The sequence below is a fragment of the Pseudonaja textilis genome, chromosome 4 (genome assembly GCF_049901715.1).
Source record: "Pseudonaja textilis isolate UNSWEBS1 chromosome 4, rPseTex1.2, whole genome shotgun sequence".
NCBI lineage: Eukaryota > Metazoa > Chordata > Lepidosauria > Squamata > Elapidae > Pseudonaja > Pseudonaja textilis.
This window is the reverse complement of record NC_141993.1, coordinates 88,951,947-88,968,274: the sequence shown is the minus strand read 5'-3', so window position 1 is coordinate 88,968,274 and position 16,328 is coordinate 88,951,947. Positions and strand designations below refer to the sequence as shown.

The window sequence follows — 16,328 nt, the reverse complement described above, 5'->3', positions numbered from 1 at the left end:
AAAATTGACGGCAGAAAAAGATCCAGGGGTCCATTGAGTCTGCCCTTCGAGTGTTTCTTTGCATGCTGGTATGTTTTCTTTTCTTTTCTTTTCTTTTCTTTTCTTTTCTTTTCTTTTCTTTTCTTTTCTTTTCTTTTCTTTTTCTTTTCTTTCCAGCTCTGCTCAACTCCAGTGCATGCGACTCCACTCCACTCCACTCCACTCCATTCCATTCCATTCCATTCAACTCCATTCCATTTTTATTCCACTCCACTCCACTCCTTCCCATTCCATTCCACTCTACTCCATTTTAATTTCTATTCTATTCTATTCTATTCTATTCTATTCTATTCTATTCTATGCTATGCTATGCTATGCTATGCTATGCTATGCTATTCTTTCTTATTCTATTCTATTTTATTCTATTCTAATTCTATCCTCTTTTAATTCTAATTCTATTCTATTTCTTTTTTATTTCTATTCTATTCTAATTCTATTCTAATTCTGTTCTATTCTATGCTATTCTTTCTTATTCTATTCTAATTCTATTCTAATTCTATTCTATTCTAATTCTATTCTAATTCTGTTCTATTCTATGCTATTCTTTCTTATTCTATTCTCATTCTATTCTAATTCTATTCTATTCTAATTCTATTCTATTCTTTTTCTGTTCTATTCTATTCTATTCTATTCTTATTTCTATTCTTATTTCTATTTTCTATTCTATTTTTATTTCTATTTTCTATTCTTATTTATTTTCTATTCTATTCTTATTTCTATTTTCTATTCTATTCTTATTTCTATTTTCTATTCTATTCTACTCTTATTTCTATTTTCTATCCTATCCTATCTTATCCTATCCTATCCTATCCTATCCTATCCTATCCTATCCTATCCTATCCTATCCTATTCTGCTTCTTAACAATCCATGGGTTCGGGCATTTTCAGAAAGTGCTGTTAGCAGCCTTACTTTGGCAGCCCAGATGTTACAAGACCTTCTCTCTTGTCTTCACCAGCTCCCTGAGGTACAACGCCAATGAGATCAACCTGCAGCTCAAATCCGTTAACAATTCCAATCGCGTGCATCTTGTGGAATGGATCAACATTGAGCGGGAAAGTTTTAAAGGTAACAAATGTTTGCCGGCTGCTGTGGTTTTCCCATCACCCAAGCCATGGTCGGCTTAACTCTGGCTTGCAAATGCAGCCACAATAGGCTGGATTGTACAAGCCAGTCTAACCCGAGGTTTTCAAGTCACAGGAACAGGGTTCAAACAGCAGCCAATTTCCCACAAGCCACAAATTGGGTTGGTGGGTTGTAAAATTAACCAGGCTTTGGGGTCCAAGCAATGTTTGGTTTGTTGTGATGTATATTTTATTATTTGTTCCAGCAATCCTGGCTTTTCTTTCAAGGCATTCATATTTTTGAAAGAGGAAGTAAGGAAAAATAATGTGAAAAAAAAAAATGCAAAGACAGAAATAGAAGACAAAAAAATAAAAAAAGGAGAGGAAAGGGTGAAGGAGAGGAAATGGAAAGGAGGGGAGAGGCAGAGGGGAGGGAGGGAGAGAAGGAGAGGAGGGGAGATGGAAAGAGATGGAAAGGGAGAGAGAGGGAGAGGAGAGGAGAGAGAAAGGAGGAGAGAAGCAGAGCCAGAGGAGGGGAGGGGAGGCAGAGGGGAGAGGGAAAGAGACAAAGAAGGAGAGGAAGATAAGATGGAGTGGAGTGGGAGAGAAAGGAGGCAGAGGAGGGAGAGGGACAGAGACGGAAAAGGTGAGGAAGATACAGCAGAGAGGAGGAGGAGAAGAGAGAGAAAGGAAGGGAGAGGAGGGGAGAGGGAAAGAGATGAAGAGGGAGAGGGAGATGGAGGGGAGAGGGGAGAGAAAGCGGGGAGAGGAAGAAGAGGGGAGAGGGAAAGAGACAGAGAGGGAGAGGAAAGGATGATGAGTAGCTGGGAGAGGGATCTTGGAGTCTTAGTGGACAACCAGCTAAATAGGAGCCAGCTGTGTGCAGCAGCAGCCAAAAAAGCCAATGCAATCCTAAATTGTACTAACAGAGGGGATACAATCGAGACCAAGGGAGGCACTAATACCCCTCTGTAAAGCCTTAGTAGGACCACACCTAGGGTACTGCAACCAGTTTTGGTCACCACATTATAAAAAAGATGTTGAGACTCTAGGAAAAGTGCAGAGAAGAGCAACCAGGAGGATTAGGGGACTGGAGGCTAAAACATATGAAGAACGGTGGCCTGGCTAGTCTAGGGAAGAGAAGGACCAGGGGAGACAGGAGAGCATCTCCCAATATTTAAGGGGCTGCCCCAGAGAGGAGGAAGAGGTGAAGCTATTCTCCAAAGCACCTTTGAAGGCCAGACAAGGAATAACGGATGGAAACTGAACAAGGAGAGATTCAACTTGGAAACAAGGAGAAACTTTCGGACAGGGGGAACAATCCACCCATGGAACCGAAGCTGCCCTCGGAAGTTGTGGGAGCGTCATCGCTTGAGACCTTCAAGAAGAAGAAGAGAAGAAGAAGAGATGGAGGGGAGGGGAGGCAGAGGAGGGGGAGAGGGGGAGAGGAGGATAGTGCGGGAAGGAGAGTTAGAGGAGGAGAGGCAAAGGAGGGAAGAGGAAAGGAAGAAGACCTCTTTATCTTCTTAACAGCAGTTACTAGTACGTTTATACTGTATATTACCCTCTCACCTTAAGTTTACAACATTATTTTCTTCTTTCCATAATCTACCCTTTCAACAAACAAACCCTTGCCACCAACCCAGCCAAGCTCCAAGACCAGACCCCAATGTCAAATTGTAAAACAAACAAACAAACCCCACATTAAAAGCCTTTTTTAATGATTTTTTTTTAAACAGAGAAGGTTCTATTATCTACACCACCAACCTTTTGGACCTCAGGGACCACCAAACTCATAATTTTAAATCCCGTGGACCAGAGATCCTGGGAAAATCCCCCCCCCCCCAAAAAAAGTCTGCAGGAAAATTCTCCACCCCGTTTTCCTACCAATCGATCAATCTTTATTTGGGATCGCAGGATGCCGTCTCCAGCTCCGTTCTCAGGGGGAGAAAGAGAGAGACTTTTGACTTCATGCAAGGAAAGCAGCAGAAGCTGTCGAAGTCTTTCTTTCTCTCCCCCAAATTCCACGAGAAATGAATCTTTGTGAGACTTGTCATGCCGGCACAGCTTCTTGGGGCAGGAGGCCTTGCAGGATCCCAAAGACTCATTTCTGGCAGAGTTTGGGGGAGAGAAAGAAAGACCTTTGCTGCTTTCCTTGCGTGCAGCCAAAAGCAGAAGAAAGAAAGAAGCGGAAAGAAGCAGCCCAGTGGCCAGGCAAGACACGTGGGGTGCATGGGGCAAGTTCCCCCCCCCCCTTTCCCCCCTCTCCTCACTCCCTCGTGTTGTTCTCAATGAAAGCGACACAAGCCTTGTGTTCTTGCGCAGCCCGGATTAACTGCTTTGGGGGTGACCAAAATTTTCTTGCGGACCACCAGTGGTCCCCAGACCACTGGTTGGCGAACACCGATCTACATAACGGGACCCTAATCTCGCTAGCACCTCTAAAAGGGAAGGACTGAAGAATCTCTTGTTTTTGCGTTGCTGAATTTGGGGCAGCCGAAGGTCGCTCTGCCCACCCCATCTTGATAGCTGATCCACTGCATTTCCATCAGGCGGATTTGTAACTGGCTGACAAACTGTACTCAGAGAGTAGTCCTGGATGGTACAGTACTACATCGACATGGAGGGAAGTAAGCAGTGGAGTACCACAAGGCTCCATCTTAGGCCCAGGACTCTTCGATATCTTCATTAACGACTTGGATGAGGGAATAGAAGGGGAACTCCTCAAATTTGCAGATGACACTAAACTGGCAGGAATAGCTAATACCCTAGAACAGGGGTCCCCAACCACCGGGCCATGGACCAGTACCGGTCCGTGGAACATATCCTACTGGGCCGCCGGTTTGCTGGGTGCCGCCATCTTGTTTGATGAGAAAGTGCTTCCGGGTGAGCTTTTCCATTTGGAAAGCGGTGTTGGGTCCTGAAGGAATCCTCGCGCCTTAGTTTCATCGAGGGGGGGGGGCGGCTTCGAACAAAACTAAGGCACGAGGATTCTTTCAGCACCCAAGGCAAGGCGAGCCGAGCGACCATCCCAAAGCCGTCCCAAAGCGAAGCCCATCGACAAAGGTACAAAGGAGGAGTTGAAGGTGGCAGGGAGAAGTGGGGGACGGCTGGCTGGCCGGTCGCTCGGCTCGCCTTGCCTTGCCTTGTCATGTGTGCTGATGCCGGTACTGCGCTGCGGATCATTTTGTGATGCCGGTACCGGGCCGTGGCACAAAAAAGGTTGGGGGCCACTGCCCTAGAAGACAAACTGAGGATCCAAAAAGATCTTGACAAACTTGGAACATTATGGGCTCTGTCCAACAAATTTAATTTTAATGTGGAAAAAAAAAAGCAAAGCTTCACATTTAGGCAGGAAAAAACAAAGGTATAATAAGTACAGATTAGGCAAGATCTGGCTCAAAAAGAGTAACTGTGAGAGGAACCTTGGAGTCCTAGTGGACGATCACTTGAATATGAGCCAGCAGTGTGTGTCAGCAGCCAAAAAAGCTAATACAATCCTGGGTTGTATAATCAGAGGAATAGAATCAAAATCGTGTGAAGCACTAGTACTGTTTTATAAAGCCTTTTAGTAAGGCCACACCTGGAATACTTGCATCCAGTTTTGGTCACCATATTACAAAAAAAGATGTTGAGACTTTGGAAAAAGTGCAGAGAAGGGCAGAGGTGGGATTCTACCGGTTCTGACCCGTTCTATAGAACTCCCTGTTAACTTTCTATGCAGTTTGGAGAACCGGTAGTTAGAAGCAAACTCCTTTTGTTTTTTTTCCCACCCTTATTACATTCTTGCTAGTACGCCTAGACTTCCTGTCTCCGGAGCCTCTGGGGCTTCCTTAAAGGGGAAGGGTTGTTTTAAGATTTTTACACTGCTGTTGGGAAGAAATAGTTCCCTAGACAATCAGCACTTTGAAGAAATAATTGAATAATGAAGCCAAGCTTTTAGTGACAGAGAACCAAGATGAGTGACATTCAGCAAGGCTTCTTGGCTAGCTAGAAAGATTGACATTCAAATGTGAGTTTACAACCCTTTCTGAGTTTTGGTCTAAAACTGGTTTTTGATGAAGGTTGATTCTGTGCTTGGTGAAGTTTAATCCTGTGTTTATTGATGGGAGAATTTCCCCTATTCAGCTTCAACAAGCAACAGCTACTGTTGTGATTTAATTATTTCTATTGTGTTTGAATTTTTTCCTGCCTCATGGTTTCTTTTTCTATCCGGGGCGGGGGTGTGTGTGTCTTCCTTCACTGCTTTAGTACTATCTGGCACTGTCCTTTTGGGGTGTACTTCCAAGAGGCAGGATGCAAGCTTGGCACTGATTTCTTTTTTTACTGCTTTTCTGGGGGGCATGTGACCTTTCCTTAAATCTGTATAATTTCCTTAGGATATTTTGTGAGGTGAGTGAGACCAGCTGGTATCTTTAAGTGGTGCAAATGGATCTAAGGATTGCTTTTTCTGGGTGTGCTTTTTCTGGAGAGCTTAAATGACCTCTCTGCTAAAGGGTTTCACTCTATAAGTAACAGTTGGCTGCTGATAGTTATCACTGCATTTTAACTATTTTAATTCCTCAAGGTGCTCTGGCACCCTGTCTCACTTGTAACTCTGGCTTGCAGGTATTTTTAATCTAATGATTGATATTTAGGGCATCCTTTTGCAAGCAAAGAAGCTTTTTGTATTTTTGTACAGGTAATCCTTGACTTACAACAGTTCATTTAGTGACCATTCAAAGTTACAATGGCACTGAAAAAAGTGACTTATGATCATTTTTCACAGCATCTCCACTGTCATGAGAGGCCAGGCGAGGAGAAGCGCCCCTTGACATGAGTGATGTCAAGTTGGCCACGCCCACCCAGTCACATGACCACCGAGCCACACCCACCAACTAAGCCATGCCCACAGAACTGGTTGTTAAAACAATTGAATCCCACCCCTGATTATGGGCCTGGAGACTAAAATATATGAAGAACAGATGAAGAACAGTTGCAGGATTTGGGTTTGGCTAGCCTAGAGATAAAAAGGGCTAGAGGTGACATAATAGCAGCATTCCAATATGTGAGGGATTACTGCAAAGAAGAGGGGATTAAATTATTCTCCAAAGCCCCAGAAGGCAGGACAAGAAGCAACGGATGGAAACTCATCAAGAAGAGAAGCAACCTAGGAGAAACTTCCTGACAGTGAGAACAATAGTTGTGGGTGCTCCATCGTTGGAGGTTTTTAAGAGACTGGATAGCCACTTGAAATGGTATATAGGATCTCCTACTCAAGCAGAGGGTTGGTCTAGAAGACCTCCAAGGTCCCTTCTAGCTCTATTCTGAATATACATGTTTATTGGACTTCAAATTTGCCTGGGGATTATGGGAATGGTTGGGAAAGGCCAGTGGGATAGTCTCTTTAAGCTGCTTCATGGTTCACACAGTCTCTTTTCTTTCTCTCTTTTCTCTCCCTCTCTTCTCTGTCTTCCCGTTCTCCCCTCTCTCTCTTGTCTCTCTCTCTCGTCTTTCTTTTTCTCTCCTCTTTCTCTCCCCTTTTTCTCTCTCTTCTCTCTTCTCTTTCTTTTCTCTTTCTCTCCTCTCTCTTTCTCTCTCTCCTCTCTCTCTTTCTCTTCTCTGTTCCCTGTCTTTCCTCTCTCTCTCTGTTCTCTCTTTTTCTCTCTCCTCTCTCTCTCTCTCTCTCTTCCCTCTCCCTCCCCCTCCCTCTCCTTCCCCTCTCTCTGCCCAATCAGAAAATGGTGAATGGGCGATTATCCACCGCCCGGCTCGCAAAAACATCAACTTGTTGGTCCCTCGAGACAGCAACAAACACCAGGACGTCACCTTCTACCTCATCATTAAGCGCAAACCTCTCTTTTACATCATCAACATAGTCACTCCCTGCATCCTCATCGCCTTCATGATCGTTCTCGTCTTCTACTTGCCTGCTGACAGTAAGTGGCCCTTTTCAGCCTCCTAGACTTCTTCCTGAGGTCCAGTTTAGGCATATCTATGTCCAGGTAGTCCTCTACTTACAACACTTCATTTGGGGACCATTCGAAATTACAGTGGCACCGAAAAAAGTGACGTATGACCATTTTTCACCCTTATGACCGTTGCAGCATCCCAGTGGTGGGATGCAAACTTTTTTTTACTACCAGTTCTGTGGGTGTGTGCTTTGCTCCCGGAGCGTTCTAAAATGGGTAATTTTAAGCATGAAAACTTACCTTACGGTCAAGCGCTGGCGAGTGAAACAGCTGATGCGTGGCAATCCGCTCTGCCTCGCGATTCAGCTGAGTTTCAAACAAAGGCAATATAGGACAGGAAGGGGTGGGGCCAACCGCTGACTGGTGCTACCAGGTTGCTAGAACCGGTGCAAACCGGCAGCACATCACTGCAGCGTCCCTATAGTCAGGTGATGAAAATTTGGATACTTGGCAACTGATCCATATTTTATTTTATTTTGTTTTGCTTTGCTTTATTATTTATATTGCCACCTATTCGCCCACAGTGACTCAAGGCGGTTTTCAGAATATAAAACCACATTTAAAAAACATTTTAAAAAACTAACAAAAAGAATCGAATAAATTAATATAGTACGATATAACAAAATCGCTCACCACTTCCCACTCCCCGTGCCAGCGACAGCAGATCACATGAGCTATTTGATGGGCTTCATCCTGCTCTGGGTTCCCCAGGCCTGCTTCAGCACCTTCCGGAAGACTATTAGAGTGGCGGCCATTTTAATCTCTGAGGGAAAGTGGTTCCAGAGACAAGGAGCCACCACGGAGAAAGCCCTTCTTGTGGGTCCCACCAGGTGTATCACCCTCGGGGATGGGACCCGGAACATTCCCTGCCTCCCCCCATTCTGATGGGTCAGGTAAATGTGACTGGCAAGAGACAGTCCCTCCAATCACCCGGTCCCAAGCCACGAAGGACTTTAAAGAGGACAACCAGCACACCTTGAATTGCACCTGGGAGCCAATCAGCAGCCAATGCAGCTCCTGCAGGTGAGGTGACATATGTGCACAGCGGGGTCTGTACAAAACCATGCGGGGCACTGCAGTTTTGCACCAACTGGAGCTTCTGGATGCTCTTCAAGGGCAGCCCCATGTAGAGCGCGTTGTAATAGTCAAGATGGGTAGTGACCAGGACGTGACAAGTAGCTTCTGACAGCCACTGATTCATATTTGTGGTGCATGATCCGCTTTTGTGGCCTTCTGGCAAGCAAAGTCAATGGGACAGGCGGATTCACTGAAAAACAATGTTGTTGACTGAATAATGGCAATGATTCACTTATACACTCCAGCAGTAATGGTCGCCCTAATGGGCCAAAACTCAGCGAACAATGATCTCGCTTTGCAACAGGAACACTGGGCTTAATTGCGATCGTAAGTCGAGGACTACCTGCATTTATTACATTTACTAGCTCGATACCTGTGCTTCGCTACGTAACTATGTGGTCGGGCTTAGTTTTGTGGGAGGAAAATAAGGGGGAAAAAATTCTGCCTCTGCCTACCAACATCCATCGGTATTCACCTGGCTAGCGTCCTGTCAGTATGTGTGAGAGAGTTGAGGGCTGTTTGGAAACCGAAACAGTATTTGTTGTGTGAACAAGAAGGAGACAGCAAGGAGCCTGGGCGGGGCTTAGCTCAACTATTCTGTACTAAAGCAGCTTGGCGCTCAACTGAAACCGAAACTCCTCTCCTCTGCTTGTGTTTTGCCTTTAGAACAGATTTCTTTTCAGGTGGGGAGGGGGAGTAGAACACCTTAGCATCAGAGCATGTTAATAATAATAATATGCAAAATACTCTAAATGCTCTGATGGTCATTTCGAAAAATCCTTTCTAAGTGAGCCCCTAAGAAGCCAAGAGGAACATACGTACCAAATTTAAACTTTGTAGGCTTTACGGTTCTGGAGATTTTTGTGATGATGCGTGGAGTGGCATTTCACTTTTATAGAGAGAGATTAAGGGGAACCTATTAAACAGCTGATGGGGCTGCAAAGGAGACGAGTGTGGATGGATTTCCAAAAGCCAATAAATCTAGGAAGCGAAGAGGTGTCAAAAATTGAGGCAGAATTTCTTTTTAAATTTTTTTTTTTAATTTTTAAACAAACATACACAAACGAAACATAAAAACATAAAACCACCTTCCATTTTATATACATACAGTGTGTGTCAGTTGGTTACAAAACTTTTGTGCTATCCTTTCATAGTCCTCGCTCACAGGTTGTATAGATTCTCACATTGTCAATCCAACATATATTTATACATTACCAGTTGTTGGTCATTCATTTGACTAAATTATTGTTCCATCATTTTATACGAGATATTCTACATTTTATTATAAAGTTGTATTACAGATTCATCCAATGGTTATGTATTTTTATATTCTATTCTATATCATTCTGTTAATCTTATATTATAAAATTTCCTAGCCTATCTCATCACCATGTCTTTTTGTCTAACCATTGATAAAATAAGTCCCATATCTTATAAAATGGTTTCTCTTCTTGTTCCCTAAGTTCAAATGTCAATTTACTCATTTCAGCACAGTCCATAATTTTCTTCATGACTTCCTCCTGCATAGGTATTTTTTTTTTTTCGTTTTTCCATGTTCTGGGGTTCAATTCCCATCTTATTTCCCAGGTGGTGAGAAGATGACTTTAGCAATCTCCATCCTCTTGGCTCAGTCTGTCTTTCTGCTGTTGATTTCCCAGCGCCTCCCAGCCACCTCCTTCGCAATCCCCCTCATTGGCAAGTAAGTCTCCCCAATCTTAAATAAAAAATCCCTAAATCGGGGAGCCTTCGCAGGTATTTTGATTGCGGCAGACATCATTTCTTACCTAGATTTCCATAGGGGTGGAAATTAAACAGGGAGAGAAGTAGCCTAGAATTAAGGAGAAATTTCCTGGCAGTTAGAACAATTAATCAGGGGAACTACTTGCCTCCAGAAGTTGTGAATGCTCCAACATTGGAAGCTTTGAAGAAGAGTCTGGGCAGCCATTTGACTGAAATGGAATAGGGTCTCCTGCTTGGGCAGTGGGTTGGACTAGAAGACCTCCAAGGCCCCTTTCAACTCTGTTATTCTATTCTATTCTATTCTATTCTATTCTATTCTATTCTATTCTATTCTATTCCATTCCATTCCATTCCACTCTACTCTACTCTACTCTACACTCTACTCTACCCTACCCTACCCTACCCTACCCTACCCTACCCTACCCTATTCTATTCTATTCTATTCTATTCTATTCTATTCTATTCTATTCTATTCTATTCTATTCTATTCTATTCTATTCTATTCTATTCTTATCCCTATCCCTATCCCTATCCCTATCCCTATTCTATTGAAATGAGATTTCATCAAAGCCATGAGTGATAGGACTTGGTTTAGCCCAGCGTTTCTCAACCTTAATGACTTGAAGATGGGTGGAGGTCAACTCCCAGAATTCCCCAGCCAGCCATGCTACTTCTGCTGACTGCCAGCTGCCTCCAATTTGGCAGTTCGAATCTCACCAGGCTCAAGGTTGATTCAGCCTTCCATCCTTGTGAAGTGGGTAAAACGAGGACCCAGATTGTTGGGGGCAAGAGGCTGACTCTGTATGCTTAGAGAGGGCTGTAAAAGCACTGTGAAGAGGTATATAAGTCTAAGGGCTATTGCCCTTCCTTCCTTCCTTCCTTCCTTCCTTCCTTCCTTCCTTCCTTCCTTCCTTCCTTCCTTCCTTCCTTCCTTCTTTCCTTCCTTCCTTCCTTCCCTCCCTCCCTCCCTCCCTCCCTCCCTCCCTCCTGTAGTGGAACAGTGGTTAGAATGCAGTATTGCAAGCTAACTCTGCCCACAGTGTGAAGTTCGATCCTGACTGGCTCAAAGTTGACTCAGCCTTCCATCCTTCCAAGGTGGATAAAATGAGGACCCAGATTGTTGAGGGCAAGAGGCTGACTCTGCAAACTGCTTAGAGTGGACCGTAAAGCACTGTGAAGCGGTATATAAATCTAAGTGCTATTGCTATTTTGTAAATGGTCATGTATGCGGTTAATAGGTACCTGCTCTTCGTCATGCTTCTCGTGACTGCAGTTGTGGTGGTGTGTACCGTGGAGCTCAACATTCATTTTAGGACCCCCAGTACCCATGTTTTGTCTGAGTGGACCAAAGAGGTAAGCCAGAAGCAACGATCTAAAATATAGATAACCCTCGAATTGCAACCATTCCTTGAACCACTGCCTTGCGTCGCCACGTGCAAGTCGGCGGCCGTAGAAATTTTCTATATATATAAAAAATGGCTCCGTGTGTGTGTGTGTGTGTGTGTTCCAGCATAACTCTGGGATGCCTCAAGCAATTTCAGCCAAACTTGATACACAGATTACTTACTCTCTGGAAACAAATATTGGCAGGGTAAGACATCCCTAACACCCCTCGGGTTATATGTTCTTAAGATACAGCCTGTTGTGCCTTCAAATGGCTTCTACCATACTGCCTTCAAATGGCTTCTACTGTACAGCGCTGTGGAGTTGCCATGGTAACAGTTCCACAGTACTCCACAAGGAGGCTCTCTCTGGTAAGAGGGAAAATCCAACATTAGAAATTACGTTTGTTCTGGACATTTTCAACGGGGAACAGGGAAAACATTTGTAAGCAATTTAATTGTCGCCGAAATCAAGGGTTTTCCTGTCTAATACAGGATTAGGATAAACAAATACCCAGGCAACGCTAAGCTATCGGCTAGTTTTCTAAATGAAATTAAAAAAAATCAGTGGAATAGCTGTTCAAAGTTCTAACGGCACTGAAGAAAGTGATTTGTGATGGATTTTTCACGCGTGCGACCAGCGATTCACTTAATGCCTTGCAGGAAAGGTCGTAAAATGGGACAAAACCCACCTAACAACTGTCCTGCTTAGAAACAGAAATGTTGGAGTTAATTGTGCTCGTTAATCGAGGATTAATTTTCCCAAGTCAATATTCCCGCGAAATAAAAAGAAATAAACATGTTTTGTCTCCAGTAAGTTCAGAAACTCTATTCAGGCAATCTGTTTGAAGCAGGGCCTGAATTAACCCGTTTTCTAGGTTCCCCATCACTTTACAAAACCTGGTTTATCAGAGTGAACTCAGACAGGAAATACAACCAGATGAGCTAATCCCACTTGATTATGAAGCTCCATTAACAGATTTTTGCAATCAACAGAATTTTTCTCCCGTCTCCTTTACATCCCAAGAAACTAGGGAGTGTCCCTTGTAAGCCTCTTGCCCTGCCTATTATGCAGCTGCAGGCTAAGGAGTCTCTTATCTAACCTGTGATGACCGTGGCATGGCACAAAGGCAACACAATCAGATAAGCCATAAGAATCCCTTCATTATCTCCAATTTTGTCCTCAATGTCCAGGTTACCTTCTGGCTGGAGAAAAACTCCCCCAGGAACAGCCTTTGGCTGCAGAGAATTCAGTCCAAAACATAAGCAACACAAACTGTAACTTAAAGTCCAAAAAAGCCAAACTGAAGTAATTAGTTCGGCAGGGCACAAGCAAGAATTCCAGACTTGAATGCACGGCAATAACTCCACACAGTTGGGAAGACGTCAGGAACACAGATAAGCCACTACGATACAAGATAAAGTCACTTTTGATCCCAACAGTTTGCTGCACATAGCTTGCCTTTGTTATACACTGTGCTCCCAGCTGCAGCTAATGAAGGGAATCAGGGCCCTTTCCTCCCCTGTAAGCCACGCAACTCATGTTGCTCCCTTCTCCGTTCTTCCCTGCGTGCCCTAGGATGAAGAGGGGGTGGGCCTGGGTCTTTCTCTGAATTCCCTCTCCCTTCTTCTACCTCTCCCCTGCTCTGTCCAGCTGGACTTTGCCCTTCCCCAGTTTCTCCCACAGCCAATGGAGTCACACTCCTACTCCCTGTCAGCTGCTCAGCTTCCTCCTCCAAGTCAGATTCTGACAGGGGCATGACACTACCATTCCCTTGATGGCGTCTCTCGACCCTGTTCCCCAAAGGTCTTTCTCATATACTATTACAACTGCTGACAGGTCCCACTTCCCACAGTCCTCCAGGTCATGGTTTTGTCCCAAAGTTGCTTTTTCAAAAGGCAACTGGACTTTCTTGGGTTGTTGTTTTTTTCTGGAAGAGGTTTTGCTTCTCATCCAAGAAGCCTCCTCAGTTCTGACTGAATGCTTCTCGGATGAGAAGTGACACCTCTTCCAGAAAAAAAAACCCCCCAAGAAAGTCCAGTTGCCTTTTGAAAAAGCAACTTTGGGACAAAGCCATGACCCAGGTGGCTGAGAATCTCCATAGACCTCAAACAATTCCATTGTCTGGAGAGATTCTCAGTCATCCAGGTCACAGTTGTCCCAAAGGTGCTTTTTTGTCCCAAGAGGCAACCGGACTTTCTTTGTTTTTTTTTCTTTTGAAGACATTTTGCTTTTCATCCAAGAAGCTTCTTCAGCTCTTACTGGATGGAGGGGAATGGAAGGATTTATACTCCTTGCAGACAGCTAGGGTCATTTGCATCCTTTTAGATGGTTGTTGAGGCCACTTGGAGGTTCGTCTGTATCCTTAGGGCCACCTGAGTGATGCAAATGGGTGTGGAGCCTTCTCGTAACTGCTGAGAGAGAGGACTGTGTTGTAGATTGGAGAGAGATGATGTCATATCCCCCACCCTCTTTTGAGAGAGGGGGCTGTTCAGTTTTGCTATCGATGGCCTCTTTGGCTCCTTTTTCAAGCCAGCAGTCCTCTCTGTCCAAAAATAGGACTTTGCCACTTGGAGCTTTATCTGTGTCCTCAGGCTTTGCACTACTACCTCTAAGTGGCCTTAACGACCCTCTGAAAGGATGCAAATGACCAGCTGTCTGCAAGGAGTAAAAATCCTTCCATTCCCCACCATCCTGTCAGAGCTGAAGAAGCTTCTCGGATGAGAAGTGAAATGTCTCCAAAGAAAAAACAGAAAGTCTAGTTGCCTCTTGAAAAAAAGCACCATTGGGACTCCAAGTGGCCTCAACAACTCTCTAAAAGGATGCAAATGACCAGCTGTCTGCAAGGAGTATAAATCCTTCCATTCCCCTCCATCCGGTCAGAGCGGAAGAAGCTTCTTGGATGAGAAGCGAAATGTCTTCAAAGCATAACAAGAAACTCCAGTTTCCTCTTGAGAAAAAAACAAAGCACCTTTGGGACAAACACTTCCATTCTTTCTGTGTTGTGTAGCTCTGAAAGGGCCCGTTCTGGTACCCGCATCTGGGTGGCTGCATCTAATCCACTTGGCTTTATTTTGAGACTTGGATGGGACACCATCAGGAGATCTTTAAGCTACCGCCCCGACTGGGACGTTGAAAAATCACTTTCCCCTTTTCCTTCTCCTCTCCGCAGTTGTTCCTTGACACCCTTCCTCGCCTGCTGCACATGTCCAAGCCAGAGGAGAGCAACCCCACGCCGCAGGATGGCTTCTTGATCCGGCGTTCTAGCTCGGTCGGTTACATCGTCAAAGCGGAGGAATATTTCACCATTAAATCCCGCAGCGAGCTCATGTTTGAGAAGCAGTCGGAGAGGCATGGCTTAACGAGTCGGATTACTCCTGCACGTAAGCCCCCAAAGGGGAGTGGGAGCGGCAGGGAAGACAGGCCAGTGGTTATTATTAAACCATCATGTCTCATGGCAGATGGACACCACTGAAAAGTTCCCTAATCCAATCGCATTTAAACGCCCTGGTTCATTGCAGGAAGGCAATGGCTGGGCACCTGTCAGGTTATAACAGTGGCTGGCAAAATTAAATTCTCAAAGAGCCACAAAGGTTCTAACCAAAAGCCCCCCTGTTCAATTCTGGACCAGACCGGAAGTCTGGTTCCCCCCCACCATAGAGTCTCCTCCTAGCGCGGCATCCTTTTTCCTCTGCTGACCAGAAGTCCAGTTCCCCCACCATAGAGTCTCCTCCTAACATGGCATCCTTTTTCCTCTGCTGACAGGAAGTCCGATTCCCTCACCATAGAGTCTCCTCCTAGCGCAGCATCCTTTTCCTCTGCTGACTGGAAGTCCGGTTCCCCCACCATAGAGACTTCTTCCAGCGTGGCAATTTCCTCCTCCCCCTCCAGCCCCCTATCTGTACTAATCAAAAGCCGTATCAATTGTGGAGCCAACTGGCAATAGGGAGCCGCAGCAGAGGGATGAAAGAGCACATACGACTCCAGAGCTGCGGGTTACTGACCCCTGGGCTATAAGAACCAAGAAAGACATGCATGCAGTGAACCAGTCAGGATCGAACTGCTGACAGTGGGCAGAGTGAGCATGCAGTACTGCGTTCTGACCACTGCGCCACCCCCAGCCCTCATATTGCAGCTTTCTAGATCTTTTCGTTCCCTGACTCAGAGCTTCCTTCTTTTCTCTTCCCCAGGACCAAACCCCCACGGGGCAGGTGATTTGCAGGACCAGCTGTACAATGAGATCAAGCCAGCCGTCGCTGGAGCCAACTTCATCGTGAAGCACATGCAGGAGAAGAACAACTATAATGAGGTAGGGGTGAAAAAAAACCACCTTGAAGTTCGCCAACTTATCTTTGCTTTTCCAGATGATCTGTTGTGGCCTGCTGGCAGCTAGTGGAGCTGGCAGCAGAGTTGGACAGTGAGGAGGTTGGGGAGGAACATGAGCCAGTCCTGAAGGCTGAGGAAGGCTCGGACAAGGGCTCTGCGTCAGAGGCAGAGATGGGGCCAGGGCAGGCTGGCAGTCGTCAGCTGCCTTTGGAGTCGGACAGCAGTGAGGCGGGGGAGCAGCCGGAGCCGGTTCCCAGCCTGCGCATGCACAGAGCTGCCAAAAGAAAAGTACAATTACAAACTAAGGGTCGACGTGGGAGTAAGGCCACAGGTGGATGGTGAATGGCCCCTCCCATAGGGATAAAAAGGGGAGCAAAGGGGGAGGGGGCTTTTGCAGGAAACAATTCGTTCATTGCAGCAGTGTGAAGATCTGTCTGTGCCTCTTGGAGACCCTGTGCCGAGTCCTTCCTTGTTAGCACCGCGTTTGGAAACATTTACTCGGCAGCTCTCCAAGCTAGATAAGGTCTGTGCTCCTAATGATACCCTTGAAAGACTGTTTGCCAGGCCTTTGGCTGAAGGTGAATGCAAGAAATTTACCTTCGTTTAATAAAAAGGATTTTGCAGGGACAAAGAGTAGGCTTATTGTTTTTTAGGGAAGCCTCGGTCAGACCACGATTCTTCTGACTGTGCTTGAGAACAGATTTTCCTAACCGGGAGCTTGCACTGCAGGTAGTCCTCAACTTACAACCA

General features: G+C 45.3%; 1 protein-coding gene across 2 annotated transcripts in view; it reads left to right on the top strand.

The window, feature by feature from the left end:
* Positions 1 to 16,328, top strand: part of CHRND (cholinergic receptor nicotinic delta subunit) — a 29,239-nt gene that overhangs the window by 11,247 nt on the left and 1,664 nt on the right. For both annotated transcript variants that reach the window (XM_087933647.1, XM_087933646.1), the window contains exons 6-11: positions 996 to 1,105; positions 6,819 to 7,019; positions 9,717 to 9,828; positions 11,108 to 11,222; positions 14,425 to 14,635; positions 15,443 to 15,561. In XM_087933647.1, coding sequence (XP_087789773.1) covers positions 996 to 1,105; positions 6,819 to 7,019; positions 9,717 to 9,828; positions 11,108 to 11,222; positions 14,425 to 14,635; positions 15,443 to 15,561 — 868 coding nt within the window. The remainder of the gene's footprint in view (positions 1 to 995; positions 1,106 to 6,818; positions 7,020 to 9,716; positions 9,829 to 11,107; positions 11,223 to 14,424; positions 14,636 to 15,442; positions 15,562 to 16,328) is intronic.